The sequence below is a fragment of the Heterodontus francisci genome, chromosome 5, assembly GCF_036365525.1.
Source record: "Heterodontus francisci isolate sHetFra1 chromosome 5, sHetFra1.hap1, whole genome shotgun sequence".
Lineage (NCBI taxonomy): Eukaryota > Metazoa > Chordata > Chondrichthyes > Heterodontiformes > Heterodontidae > Heterodontus > Heterodontus francisci.
The window spans coordinates 16,405,093-16,419,699 of record NC_090375.1 but is presented as its reverse complement, the minus strand read 5'-3'; the positions used below and the strand labels follow the sequence as shown (position 1 = coordinate 16,419,699).

At 45.9% G+C, this 14,607-nt stretch overlaps 2 protein-coding genes across 4 annotated transcripts in view; one reads left to right on the top strand and one right to left on the bottom strand.

Annotated features, from left to right (window-relative positions):
* pop1 (POP1 homolog, ribonuclease P/MRP subunit) overlaps positions 1-322 on the bottom strand; it is a 77,438-nt gene extending 77,116 nt beyond the window's left edge. For both annotated transcript variants that reach the window (XM_068031146.1, XM_068031148.1), the window contains exon 1: positions 203-322. The gene's annotated coding sequence lies outside the window, so the exon portion shown is untranslated. The remainder of the gene's footprint in view (positions 1-202) is intronic.
* A 109-nt stretch (positions 323-431) lies between these two features.
* Positions 432-14,607, top strand: part of rida (reactive intermediate imine deaminase A homolog) — a 62,266-nt gene continuing 48,090 nt past the window's right edge. Inside the window, exon 1 of one of the 2 annotated variants that reach the window (XM_068031149.1) lies at positions 432-564. In XM_068031149.1, coding sequence (XP_067887250.1) covers positions 500-564 — 65 coding nt within the window. In that variant the 5' untranslated portion in view covers positions 432-499. Of the gene's footprint in view, positions 565-9,986; positions 10,086-14,607 lie in introns of those variants that run through there. The other variant, XM_068031150.1, reaches the window with a different exon arrangement.

Sequence of the window (14,607 nt, the reverse complement as noted above, 5' to 3'; positions counted from 1 at the left end):
GCGCGTGCGTGGGGCCAATCCGGCAACATCGCGCGTGCGCAAACCAGCTAACCGCATGCGCAATGCATTCGTTATCAGTACACTCTCCCCGCAAACGGACATACAGCACAGGGACACTGCGACAATCCATTTTATTACCTTATATTACAAACAAAATTCCGAAATGATGTGCCGAATCCATTAAGTATACAAACGAACTTACCGACACTTTTACGGCAAAGATCTCGGCTCAGAACTTGAACGCAACCCGCGCACAGAGCCACCGCCACGCGACCCAACTCAGACCAACCATCAAACACGTGAGCTAGCGTGAGCCGCACTGGCTGCTAATCAAACCACTCCCCGCCCCCCTTGCTGAGTTACAGTGCGGCTGCGCGGTAATGCGCTCACTGGAACTACAAATCCCGGGTCGCACAACGCCCTGGTGCCGCATGCGCACTATTTGCCGGCACGTCTGAAGGTTACGTGTGTGTCGGGTTTGGAATCTTGCCTAGATAGAATGGCAGCGATCGCGAGGAGGATTATCAGTACCACCAAGGCACCGGGAGCCATCGGTCCCTATAGGTAAATCCTGGTCAGCAGCTTTCAAAGGGTGGTAGAGTAAGATTAGATGGGTCCAAACAGGTGATATAGATTGAAAATTTATTTAAACATATGGAACTGTTTTTTTTTGCAAACTGGTGCATTTTAAACTAAAACTCCTGCATTGTCACACTTCCAAAAGTACCTAATTGGTTATAAAATAATTTGCGTGCCGTGAAAGGTGTTATATAAATGTAACTTCTTGCTTTAAAGCAAGTATTTATGCCCAGTTGTTGTACAGTTCAAAGTCCAATGGAACACCGAACCACTTATACGCCTCCCTAACTCGACAGGAAATGTTAAATAATATAAAAGCAAAATACTGCAGATGCTGGAAATCTGAAATAAAAACAAGAAATGCTGGAAATACTCAGCAAATCAGGCAGCGTCTGTGGAGAGAGAATCAGAGTTAACGTTTCAGGTCAGTGGCCCTTCATTGGAACTGGCAGATATTAGAAAGGTTTTAAGCAAGTAAGGTGGGGCAAGTGATAACAAAGGAGGTGTTGATAGGACAGTGGGTGTGGAAGTGTTCAAAGTGTGTGTCAGGAAAGAAGAAATTTGTATTTCTACTGTACATTCCAAATTGTTCGCATGTCCTAAAGTGCTGCACAGTCAGTGCATTACTTTTAAAGTATGAAAGAAAGACTTCCATTTGTACATCACCTTTCATGACCAGAGAATGTCCCAAAGCCATCTCTGGAGGTAATGAAGTACTTTTGAAGTCAGTGTTGTAAAGTATAAATCCTGGCAGGCCATTTACACATACCAACGTCCCATCAACACCAATGAGATAATGACCAGATAATTTGTTTTGCAGTCACCACCTGTAGCCAAGTTGTGCCTGAATTCTGTAGGCTTGGAGAAGTGGGGAGTGTCCTCCATAATTGGACAGATGGAGATTATATGGCCCTATATGGTAAATGCGTGGCTCAAAGATTGGCGTGGGAGAAATGGGCTCAAATTCGTGGGACATTGGCACCAGTACTGGGGAAGGAGGGAGCTGTTCTGATGGGATGGGTTCCACCTGAATCATGCTGGGACCAGAGTCCTGGTGAATCGTATAACTAGGGCTGCAGTTCGGGCTTTAAACTAAATAGTGGGGGGGAGGGTTTAGTTACATGGAAAAACAGGAAGTTAAAGGAGAAGGGAGGAGTGCAGGTTAGTGGTGAGGCTAATTGTTACCAAACTGCAAGAAGTATACTGGTTAAACCAGAAGAGAGAAGTAATAAACAGGCAAATAAAGCATCAGTGCTGAGGGACAGGTTAGGGGGTATAGCCCAAATAAGAGTTCTATATACAAATGCAGGGAGTGTAAGAAATAAACTAGATGAACTGCAGGCACAAATTCAAATGGAAAATTATGATGTGGTTACCATTGTGGAGACGTGGCTGCAGGATGGTCGGGACGGGGAACTAAATATACCTGGTTATAAAGTTTACAGGAGGGACAGGGAAAATGGCAGAGGGGGTGGAGTAGCCTTACTGATTAGAAATAATATCACCTCATTGGTGAGGGAGGATATAATGAGGGGAAAGCATCCAGTGGAGACCTTATGGGTGGAATTGAGGAACAGAAAAGGATCTAAAACTGTAATAGGTGTTGTGTATAGACCCCCTGGTAGCAGTTCTGAGGTGTTAGATTGTATAAATGCACAAATTAGGCAAGTGTGTAACAAAGGCAGAGTAGTATTAATGGGGGATTTTAACTTACACATAGATTGGGAGAGGCAGACTAGCACCCGTCAGAAAGGTAGTGAATTTCTGGAATGTGTCCGGGGTAGTTTCCTACAGCAATATGTCCTAGATGTAACAAGGGGACAGGCAATATTAGATTTAGTTATGAGTAATGAGCCAAATTTAATTAGTAGCCTAACTGTGCTTGACCATTTATCAAATAGTGATCACAACATGATCGAATTCAAGGTAGCGTTTGAAAGTGAAAAGCACGAATCAGCTACTAGAATTTTAGACTTGGATAAGGCTGACTTTACTGGGATGAGACAGAGACTGCCAACGGTAAACTGCGTAGATCTGTTAATGGGTCAAATGACTGAAGAACAATGGAGAATATTTAAAGAAACATTTAACAAAATACAGAGTGCGTATATACCCCTGAGAGGAAAAAGCTCCACTTCACAGAAAAAACAGCCATGGACAACTAAAGAGATTAGGGATAGCATAAAACAAAAAGAAATTGCTTACAGAAATGCAAAACGCAGCACAGATCCAGCTGAATGGGATTGCTACAAAGACCAGCAAAGGGTCACAAAGCAGCTTATAAGAGCTACTAAAAGATATTATGAAAGGAAACTTGCAAGGGACATCAAAATTAATAAGAACTTTTTTATTTACATAAAGGGAGAACGGGTGGTCAAGAGCAATGTAGGCCCACTAAAAGCTGAAACTGGAGATATTGTCATTGATAATGGGGAAATGGCAGACATGTTGAACAATTACTTTGCCTCAGTATTTACAGTTGAAAAGGAGGATAACTTGCCAGAAGTTTCGAAAAAGCTAATAGCTGATAGGGGACAGGGACTTCATACAATTAATATAAGTAAATCATCAGTAACGAGGAAATTAATGGAACTAAAGAGAGAAATCCCCAGGACCTAACGGTTTCCATTCGAGGGTGTTAAAGGAAGTAGGCGAGCACATTGTAGATGCCCTAACTATAAGTCTTTCAGAGTTCCCTAGATTCAGGAGTGGTCCCTCTGGATTGGAAAGTTGCACATGTCGCTACACTTTTTCAGAAGGGTGAAAGGGGGAACCAAGGAAATTACAGACCAGTTAGCCTGACATCTGTGGTGGGCAAGTTGCTGGAGTCTATAATCAAGGATAGAGTGACTGAACACCTAGAAAAATTTCAGTTAATCAGGGACAGCCAGCATGGATTCATGATGGAAAGGTCATGCCTGACAAATCTCATTGAATTTTCTGAAGAGGTGACTAAGGTCGTGGACAGGGGAGTGTCCATGGATGTTATTTATATGGACTTCCAGAAGGCATTTGATAAAGTCCCACCTAAGAGACTCTTAACTAAGGTAGAAGTCCATGGAGTTGAGGGCAAATTATTGACATGGTTAGGAAGTTGGTTGAGTGGTAGGCGACAGAGAGTGGGGATAATGGGTAAGTACTCCGATTGGCAGGATGTAACTAGTGGTGTCCCACAGTGATCTGTGTTGGGGCCTCAATTATTCACATTATTCATTAACGACTTGGATGATGGCATAGTAAGTCATATATCCAAATTTATTGATGGTACAAAGTTAGGCAGCATTGTGGACAGTCTAGATGATAGCATAAAATTGCAAAGAGATATTGACAGACTAGGTGAGTGGGCAAAACTGCGGCAGATGGATTTCAATAGTGTGAGGTTATCCATTTTGGACCAAAAAAGGATAGAGCAGGGTACTTTCTAAATGGGAAGAGGTTAAGTACAGTGGATGTCCAAAGAGACTTGGGGGTTCAGGTGCATAGATCTTTAAAATGCCACGAGCAAGTGCAGATAATAATCAAAAAGGCTAATGGAATGCTAGCCTTTATATTCAGAGGACTGGAATATAAAGACACAGAGGTTATGCTGCAGCTGTACAAAACCCTGGTTAGACCCCACTTGGAGTACTGTGAGCAGTTCTGGGCACCACACCTTAGGATGGATATATTGGCCTTGGAGGGAGCGCAACATAGGTTTACAAGAATGATACCTGGACTACAGGGGTTAAGTTACGAGGAGAGATTACACAAATTAAGCCTATTTTTGCTAGAATTGAGAAGGTTAAGGGGTGATCTGATTGAAGTCTTCAAGATATTAACAGGAAAAGATAAAGATAAACTATTTCCACTGGTTGGAGATTCTGAAACTAGGGGGCGTAGTTTTAAAAATTAGGACCAGACCGTTCAGGAGAGATGTTACGAAGCACTTCTTCACACAAAGGGTGGTAGAGGTTGGGAACTCACTCCCACAAGCAGCAGTTGAAGCTAGAACAGTTGTTAATTTTAAATCTGAGATAGATTGATAGATAGATTTTTGTTGAGCAAAGACATTAAGGGATATGGGCCAAAGGCAGGTATATGGAGTTAGGCCGTGGATCAGCCATGATCTGATTGAATGGCGGTACAGGCTCAAGGAGCTGAATAGCCTACTCCTGTTCCTATCTTCCTATGTTCCTTATTTTATGGACATTAGTGAACAAATGTGCTGCCGACTTTCTGTTGCGTTTTATACTGCATTTTGTTCGTTAGCTAAAACAAGGCCTCTACAGGAGATCTGTGTGAACAGGGCAAGCAACTATGTATCTCATTAACCAGTCAGCTTGAAGAATCATTATTGAGTTATGCAGTCTCAACCACGAAGTGCAAATTGGAATATATAATTCAATGTAAAATCATATTCGACAAGTGAAATAGAGAGAAAGAAAGATGGAATTAAGAGAGGAGACAGGAGAAAAAGGAAAAATTGAAGCAGTTTAGCAAAAAAAGGCAAATTGCTTTCATTTTCTGTAAACCTAATCTTGGTGTTGGTGAAACCTGTAAATTTCAATCAGAATTAGCGGTAAGTCTGGAAGTGGAAGGGAGGGAGGAACTCAAGAAAATTACGATCGCCAGGGAAGTGGTACTGAGCAAATTGTTAGAGCTGCGGGCTGACAAGTCCCCGGGTCCTGATGGGAGCAGTGTGAAGCAGGCTGGGAGAAAAAAAAACAAAAAAAGATGTGATTCTACTGGAGAGGATGCAGAGAAGTTTCACCAGAATGTTGCCTGGGCTGGAGCATTTCAGCTATGAAGAGAGACTTGATAGGCTGGGTTGTTTTCCTTAGAGCAGAGAAGGCTGAGGGGGGACCTTTTTGAGGTATACAAAATTATGAGGTGCAAAGATACACACCCCCTTACAGCCCCCTCCCCAGCTCCCCCTCGCACCCCCTTCCCTCCACCCCTTCCCCCTCGCACCCCCTCCTCCCACCGGCATCCTCCTACCCCTGTGTAGGGGCCCTAACAACCCCACTGCCTTGTGGGCGTCTCGGGCGAGACCAAGACTAAGGGAGTAAACCCTAACAGAAAATCCGGAGCGGAACCCCGTAGGCGGTCATGTGTCACCTTTGGCATGTTTCGGCAGTTCCTGCAGCCATACCGGTGCCAAACATCGTGCTCTGCACTCTTTGGATCCCACCAGAAAGGCCAAGAGGGGGGTTTTGACGCTTGGGCAACTCTCAACCTCCATACATTCGCCCAGGCATGCGCCATGGAGAGGTCACTCCATAGCGACCGAAACAACACGGAAGGCAGCAGTTACGGGTTATAAGTCCAGCTCAATTGGCGTAGCGATTGGGCGCCACGGGTTGCCTTTGTCGGTGGGAGAGGTCATCGCACCTCACTGGACAGCTACCGCCCGCCTCAAACCGGGCAGCCCCCGGTCAATAAGGTTCTGTCCCGCCACAGACCACCTGCTTCAATGGGTGCTTGGAGCTCAGGGTCATTGCCCGAAAAGTGGACTGCAACACCGCACCAAACAGCACGAAAAGAGGAAAGAAGGTACCAGCCCTTCGTTTTGCAAGCTGGAATGTCAGAACTATGTGTCCTGGCCTGTCAGAAGACCTTACACAAATCAACGATTCTCGTAAGACCGCCATCATTAACAACGAGCTCAGTGGACTCAATGTGGACATTGCAGCACTTCAGGAGACACGCCTCCCTGCAAGTGGATCTCTAACAGAGCAAGACTACACCTTCTTCTGGCAGGGTAGGGATCCTGAAGAACCAAGACAGCATGGAGTGGGCTTCGCCATCAGAAACTCCTTGCTCAGCATGATGGAGCCTCCCTCAAATGGCTCGGAACGCATACTGTCCATCCGACTGCTCACCGCCTCTGGTCCAGTACACCTACTGAACATGTATGCTCCAACACTCTGCTCCCCACCTGAAGCTAAAGACCAGTTTTACGAGGAACTCCATAATATCATTAGTAGCATCTCCAACACCGAACACCTGTTCCTGCTGGGGGACTTTAATGCCAGGGTTGGGGCTGACCATGAATCATGGCCCTCCTGCTTTGGGCGTTGGAAGGATGAATGAGAATGGACAGAGACTGCTTGAGTTGTGTACCTATCACAACCTCTGCATCACAAACTCGTTCTTTCACACTAAACCCTGTCACCAGGTTTCATGGAGGCACCCAAGATCACGTTGTTGGCACCAGCTGGACCTCATCGTCACAAGGTGAGCCTCTATAAACAGTGTCCAAATCACACGCAGCTTCCACAGTGCGGACTGCGACACTGACCACTCCCTGATGTGCAGCAAGGTTAGACTCAAACCAAAGAAGCTGCATCACTCCAAGCAGAAGCAGAACTTCTCATCCACAGCTGTTACAAAAATTTCTAAATTCACTTGTAACAGCCCTTCAAAACACTCCCACAGGGGATGCTGAGACCAAGTGGGCCCACATCAGAGACGCCATCTATGAGTCAGCTTTGACCACCTATGGCAAACGTGCGAAGAGGAATGCAGACTGGTTTCAATCTCATTTTGAAGAGCTGGATGGAACCTGTCATAACCGCTAAGCGCATTGCACTGTTGAACTACAAGAAAGCCCCCAGCGAGTTAACATCTGTAGCACTTAAAGCAGCCAGAAGCACTGCACAAAGAACAGCCAGGCGCTGCGCAAATGACTACTGGCAACACCTATGCAGTCATATTCAGCTGGCCTCAGACACCGGAAACATCAGAGGAATGTATGATGGCATTAAGAGAGCTTTTGGGCCAACCATCAAGAAGATCGCCCCCCTCAAATCTAAATCAGGGGACACAATCACTGACCAACGCAAGCAAATGGACCGCTGGGTGGAGCACTACCTAGAACTGTACTCCAGGGAGAATGTTATCACTGAGACTGCCCTCAATGCAGCCTAGCCTCTACCAGTCATGGATGAGCTGGACGTACAGCCAACAAAATCGGAACTCAGTGATGCCATTGATTCTCTAGCCAGCGGAAAAACCCCTGGGGAAGGACGGCATTACCCCTGAAATAATCAAGAGTGCCAAGCCTGCTATACTCTCAGCACTACATGAACTGCTTTGCCTGTGCTGGGACGAGGGAGCAGGGGATCTCCCTGCTCAGCATAGTGGGGAAATTATTTGCTCGAGTCGCTTTAAACAGGCTCCAGAAGCTGGCCGAACTCGTCTACCCTGAGGCACAGTGTGGCTTTCGTGCAGAGAGATCGGCCATTGACATGCTGTTCTCCCTTCGTCAGATACAGGAGAAATGCCGCGAACAACAGATGCCCCTCTACATTGCTTTCATTGATCTCACCAAAGCCTTTGACCTCGTCAGCAGACGTGGTCTCTTCAGACTACTAGAAAAGATTGGATGTTCACCAAAGCTGCTAAGTATCATCACCTCATTCCATGACAATATGAAAGGCACAATTCAGTGACCTCATCAGACCCCTTTCCTATCCTGAGTGGCGTGAAACAGGGCTGTGTTCTCGCACCCACACTGTTTGGGATTTTCTTCTCCCTGCTGCTCTCACATGCGTTCAAGTATTCAGAAGAAGGAATTTTCCTCCACACAAGATCAGGTGGCAGGTTGTTCAACCTTGCCCGTCTAAGAGCGAAGACCAAAGTACGGAAAGTCCTCAGCAGGGAACTCCTCTTTGCTGACGATGCTGCTTTAACATCTCACACTGAAGAGTGTCTGCAGAGTCTCATCGACAGGTTTGCGGCTGCCTGCAACGAATTTGACCTAACCATCAGCCTCAAGAAAACGAACATCATGGGACAGAACGTCAGAAATGCTCCATCCATCAATATCGGCGACCACGCTCTGGAAGTGGTTCAAGAGTTCACCTACCTAGGCTGAACTATCACCAGTAACCTGTCTCTAGATGCAGAAATCAACAAGCACATGGGAAGGGCTTCCACTGCAATGTCCAGACTGGCCAAGAGAGTGTGGGAAAATGGCGCACTGTCACGGAACACAAAAGTCCGAGTTTATTAAGCATGTGTCCTCAGTACCTTGCTGTATGGCAGCGAGGACTGGACAATGTATGTCAGCCAAGAGCGACGTCTCAATTCATTCCATCTTCGCTGCCTCTGGAGAATCCTTGGCATCAGGTGGCAGGACTGTATCTCCAACACAGAAGTCCTCGAGGCGGCCAACATCCCCAGCTTATACACACTACTGAGTCAGCAGCGCTTGAGATGGCTTGGCCATGTGAGCCACATGGAAGATGGCAGGATCCCCAAGGACACATTGTACAGTGAGCTCGCCACTGGTATCTGACCCACTGGCTGTCCATGTCTCTGCTTTAAAGACGTCTGCAAACGCGACATGAAGTCCTGTGACATTGATCACAAGTTGTGGGAGTCAGTTGCCTGCGATCGCCAGAGCTGGTGGGCAGCCATAAAGGCGGGGCTAAAGTGTGGCAAGTCGAAGAGACTTAACAGTTGGCAGGAAAAAAGACACAGGCGCAAGGGGAGAGCCAACTGTGTAACAGCCCTGACAAACAAATTTTTCTGCAGCACCTGTGGAAGAGTCTGTCACTGTAGAATTGGCCTTGATAGCCACTCCAGGCGTTGCTCCACTGACCACCACCAGGCGCTTACCCATTGTCTCTCGAGACAAGGAGAACAAAGAAGAAGAAGATCGGGTAGATGGGAAGAAACTCTTTTTCCAAAGCGGAAGTGTCAATAACCAGGGGGCATAGATTTAAGGGCGGCACAGTGGTTAGCACCGCAGCCTCACAGCTCCAGCGACCCGGATTCAGTTCTGGGTACTGCCTGTGCAGAGTTTACAAGTTCTCCCTGTGTCTGCGCGGGTTTCCACCGGGTGCTCCGGTTTCCTCCCAGAGCCAAAGACTTGCAGGTTGATAGGTAAATTTGCCATTGTAAATTTGCCCTAGTGTCGGTAGGTGGTAGGAGAATGGTGGGGATGTGGTAGAGAATATGGGGTTAATGTAGGATTAGTATAAATGGGTGGTTGTTGGTCGGCACAGACTTGGTGGGCCAAAGGGCCTGTTTCAGTGCTGTATCTCTAAATAAATAAATAAAGTAAGGCGAAGGAGGTTTAGAGGGATTTGAAGAAACATGTTTTCAGCCAGAGGGTGGTTGGAATCTGGAACACAGTGCCTGAAGGGGTGGTAGAGGCAGGAACCCTCACAACATTTAAGAAGTATTTAGATCAGCACCTGAAACGCCACAGTATACAAGGCTCCGGGCCAAGTGCTGGAAATGGTATTAGAATAGATAGGTGTTTGAGGGCCGGCACAGCCACGATGGGCTGAAAAGCCTGTTTTTGTGCAGTATAACTCTATGACTCTGTCACAAAGAATGAAGGTCAAAAGTACTTTTGGCTACTATCCATATTCTGCAATAGTATGCTCCAAAGGTCTCTTTGCTTTAATACTAATTTGATCCTGGAAGCAGTAAGCGTGGTTGATATCGACTATGGCTACAAAACGGGGTTTTGCCTATACTCCCAAAGCCCCAATTAGACTTGGAGTTTACAGGTACCATGGGTACAACATTAGTGTGTTGGGTTTATTTTGAAGTACTGTACATTTGGTTTATTGGTGCAACAGTGTAATGGTCAGATTAACTTTATATGTTCCATAGTTTATATAATTTTGTCTGTTCTAATTTCTACACTATAGTGGGTTCTGTAACCTGTCAAATAGAATTATCAGCCCATAATGTTGCTTGACGCCTTCATGCCAGAGTGACTACAGCATTAGTCCCAGAGGCTCTTGAACCGGAAATTGAGCTATTTCTGAACTTTTCCATAGGGCCTCTCCAAAGGATAGAGCAGCAACTTTTAACTTGAGATCTAGCTGATGGAATGAAAATTTATTCCTTTGGCTGCCAAGGACTCCGAGGAATGAGATGAATCCAAATCTTGGTGTTTATGGCCCATGTCATTCAACTTCCCTAATTTGCTGCTAAATTTACAATTGTGTGGCTGGTGTTGGAAATGGTAAAATGTCACACTTGTGCAGTATGGGGGATCTTTTGAGTTTGCAATGGCTGTGGAACTTCTAGATGTGATTTCCTACCTTTTGGGAGAGCAGCGGAGAGGATCAGACCTGTGGGAAGAACACTGAGTGAGGAGCGGATAAATACAGGCCGAGGATTGCAGCCAAGAGCACTTCCCTTCCGGGAGAGGAGTCCAGGTGTGCCAGAGTTTGAAAACAAAGTGAACAGTGACATCACAGGAAAGCTGCAAGGTGATTGGTTGGTAACTGCTGTTAGGGCGCATCAGTAAATAGCTGGTTTAGTAACTAAGGTAAAGAGAAAGGTAAGATCTACAATAGAATAAAAGCAAAATACTGCAGATGTTGGAAATATGAAATAAAAACAAATGCTGGAAATACTCAGCAGGTCTGGCAGCATCTGTGGAGAGAGAAGCAGAGTTAATGTTTCAGGTCAGTGACCATCAGAACTGGGTAAGGTCTACAGTTTGTTTTATATAGTAAGTAGTGTTTATTTTTTTAGGGAATCAAGGTCTCTAGTGTAAATAATATCTAATTTTTGAGTAATTTTAAGGGATTAAATTAAGGGTAAGTCATGGCAGGGCAGCTCGGCAGCGTGGAGTGCTCCTCCTGTGCAATGTGGAAAGTCAGGGACATTTCGAGTGTTCAGGGTGAACACAGGTGCAGGACCCGTCTCCAGCTGCAGCTACTCGAAATCCACGTTTCGGATCTGGAGCAGCGGCTGGGGACACTGTGGAGCATCCGCGAGGCTGCGATCATCATGGATAGCACATAAATGGAGATGGTCACACCGCAGGTAAAGACCGCTCAGGCAGAGTAGAAGAATGAGGCAGGTAGTGCAGGAGTCACCTGGGTCCATCTCCCTCTCTAACAGATTTTCTGCTTTGGATACTGTTGGGGGAGACAGCTTCTCAGGAATGCAACAAGAGCCAAATCTGTGGCACCACGGGTGGCTCAGCTGCACAGGAGGGGTGGAAAAACAGTGGGAGAGCTAGAGTGATAGGGGATTCTATCATAAGGGGTACAGATGGGCATTTCTGTGGCAGCAAACGTGACTCCATGATATGTTGCCTCCCTGGTGTTAGGGTCAAGGATGTCACGGAGCGGCTACAGGACCTTCTGAAGGGGGAGGGTGAACAGTCAGAGGTTGTGGTTCACTTTGGTACCAACGACATAGGTAGAAAGAGAGAAGAGATCCTGCAACAAGAATTTAGGGAGCTAGGTAGCAGATTGAAAAGCAGGACCTCAAAGGTAGTAATCTCTTGATTACTCCCGGTGCCACATGCTAGTGAGTATAGGAATAGGAGGATAGAGCAGACGAATGCGTGGCTGAAGAGATGGTGCAGGAGGGAGAGCTTTAGTTTCCTGTATCACTGGGTCTGTTTCTGGCAAAGGTGGGACCTGTACAATTCGGATCGGCTGCACTTGAGCCAGAGTGGGACCAACATCCTTGTAGGGAGGTTTGCTAGTGCTGTTGGGGGAGGTTTAAACTAATTTGGCAGGGGGATGGGATACAGAGTGGAGGTACAGTAGGGGGTGATGCACAGCCAAATATAGAAGAGAAACTACGTCAGTCTGGAAGGCAGAGCAAATATAGACCTGTTAAGGTACAAGCGAATAATGCAAGGCTGGATTGCATCTATTTTAATGCAAGGAATCTTACAAGTAAGGCAGATGAATTGAGGGTATTGATTAACACATGGGAATAGGATATTGCTATCACAGACATGGTTGAGGGAAGGGCAGGACTGGCAACTCAATATTCCAGGGTATAGAATCTTCCGGGGTTGGGTGGTGGGGTGTAAAAGATGAGGTGGTATTGCACTATTGATCAAGGAGTTAATTACTGTAGTAAGGAGGGATGATATCTTAGAAATGAGGCTATATGGGTAGAACTTAAAAACAAAAAGGTGGCAATCATTTTGCTGGGAGTGTACTGCAGGTCTCCAAATAGTCAGGGAGAGATAGAGGAGCAAATATGTAGGCAAATCTCAGAGGTGTAAAAATCATAGGGTAATAGGGGATTTCAACTTACCTAATATCAACTGGGATAGTCTTAGTGCAAAAGGCTTAAAGGGGGCGGAATTCTTAAAATGCATCCAGGAGAGCTTTTTGAGCCAGCACGTAGAAAGTCCTAGAAGAGAAGGGGCGGTACTGGGCCTAATCCTAGGGAATGAAGCCAGCCAAGTGGTAGAAGTGTCAGTGGGGGAGCATTTCGGGGATAGTGACCATAACTCTGGAAGATTTAAGGTAGTTATGGAAAAGGACAAATATGGACTGGAAATGTACTGAATTGGGGGAAGGCCGATTTCAGTATGATAAAACAGGATCTGGCCAAAGTGGACTGGGAGCAGCTACTTGTAGGAAAGTCTACATCAGATCAGTGGGATTCATTCAAAAAGGAAATAGTGAGAGTTCAGAGCCAACACGTTCCCGTAAAGTTGAAGGGTAGGACCAACAAGTCTAGGGAACCCTGGATGTCAAGGGATATAGAGGATTGGATAAGGGCAAAAAAAGGAGGCAAATGGCAGATTCATAGCGCTGAAAACAGCGGAGGCCCTAGAGGAGTATAGAAAGTTGAGGGAGGTACTTTAATAAAAAAAAAAGTAACTAGGAGAGCAAAGAGGAGGCACGAAAACACACTGGTGGGCAAGATAAAGGAAAATCCCAAGGCATTTTATAAGTATATGAAGGGCAAGAGAAAACAGTTGAGGCCAAATCATTAAATATATTCACGAAAGAGTTAGGTATCGTTCTCAGGGCTAAAGAAATCCAGGGATATGGGGAGAAAGCGGGAACAGGGTACTGAGTTTGGATGATCAGCCATGATCGTATTGAATGGCAGTGCAGGCTCGAAGGCTGAATGGCCTACTCCTCCTATTTTTCTATGTTTCTATAACCAGGGAAAGAGTAGGGCCCATTCGGGACCAAAGTGGCGATCTGTATGTGGAGCCGGAGGATGTAGGTGAGGTTTTAAATGATTACTTTTCATTTGTGTTCACTATAGAAAACGACAATGTAGTTGTAGAGATCAGGGAGGGGGATTGTGATATACTTGAGCAAATTAGCATTAAAAGGGAGGAGGTTTTAGCAGGCATAAAAATAGATAAATCCCCAGGCCCAGATGTGAGGCAAGGGAGGAGATAGCAGGGGCTCTGACACACATTTTCAAATCGTCTCTGGCCACAGGAGAGGTGCCAGAGGACTGGAGGACAGTGAATGTGGTACCATTATTCAAGAAGGGTAGTCGGGATAAACCAGGTAATTACAGGCCGGTGAGTCTAACATCAGTGGTAGGGAAACTATTGGGGAAAAAATTCTGAGGGACAGGATTAATCTCCACTTGGAGAGGCAGGGATTAATCAGGGATAGTCAGCACGGCTTTGTCAGGGGGAGATCATGTCTAACAAATTTTATTGAATTTTTCGCGGAGGTGACTAGATGTGTAGATGAGGGTAAAGCAGTTGATATAGTCTACATGGACTTCAGTAAGGCCTTTGATAAGATCCCGCATGGGAGATTGGTTAAGCAGGTAAGAACCCATGGGATCCAGGGCAATTTGGATCTGAAATTGGCTTAATGGCAGGAGGCAGAGGGTGATGGTCGAGGGTTGTTTTTGCGAGCGGAGGCCTGTGTACTGCAGGGATCGGTGCTGCGACCATTGCTGTTCGTCATGTACATTAATGATTTAGACGTGAATATAGGAGGTATGATTAGTAAGTTCGCAGATGACCCCAAAATTGGTGGTGTTGTAAATGGTGAAGAGGAAAGCTTTAGATTACAGGACGATGTAGATGGGCTGGTAAGATGGGCAGAGCAGTGGCAAATGGAATTTAATCCTGAGAAGTGTGAGGTGATGCATTTTGGGAGGACTAACAAGGCAAGGGAATTTACAATGGATGGTAGGACCCTAGGAAGTACAGAAGGTCAGAGGGACCTTGGTGTACATGTCCATAGATCACTAATGGCAGCAGCACAGGTAGATAAGGTGGTTAGGAAGGCATATGGCATACTTGCTTTTATTAGCCGAGGCATAGAATAT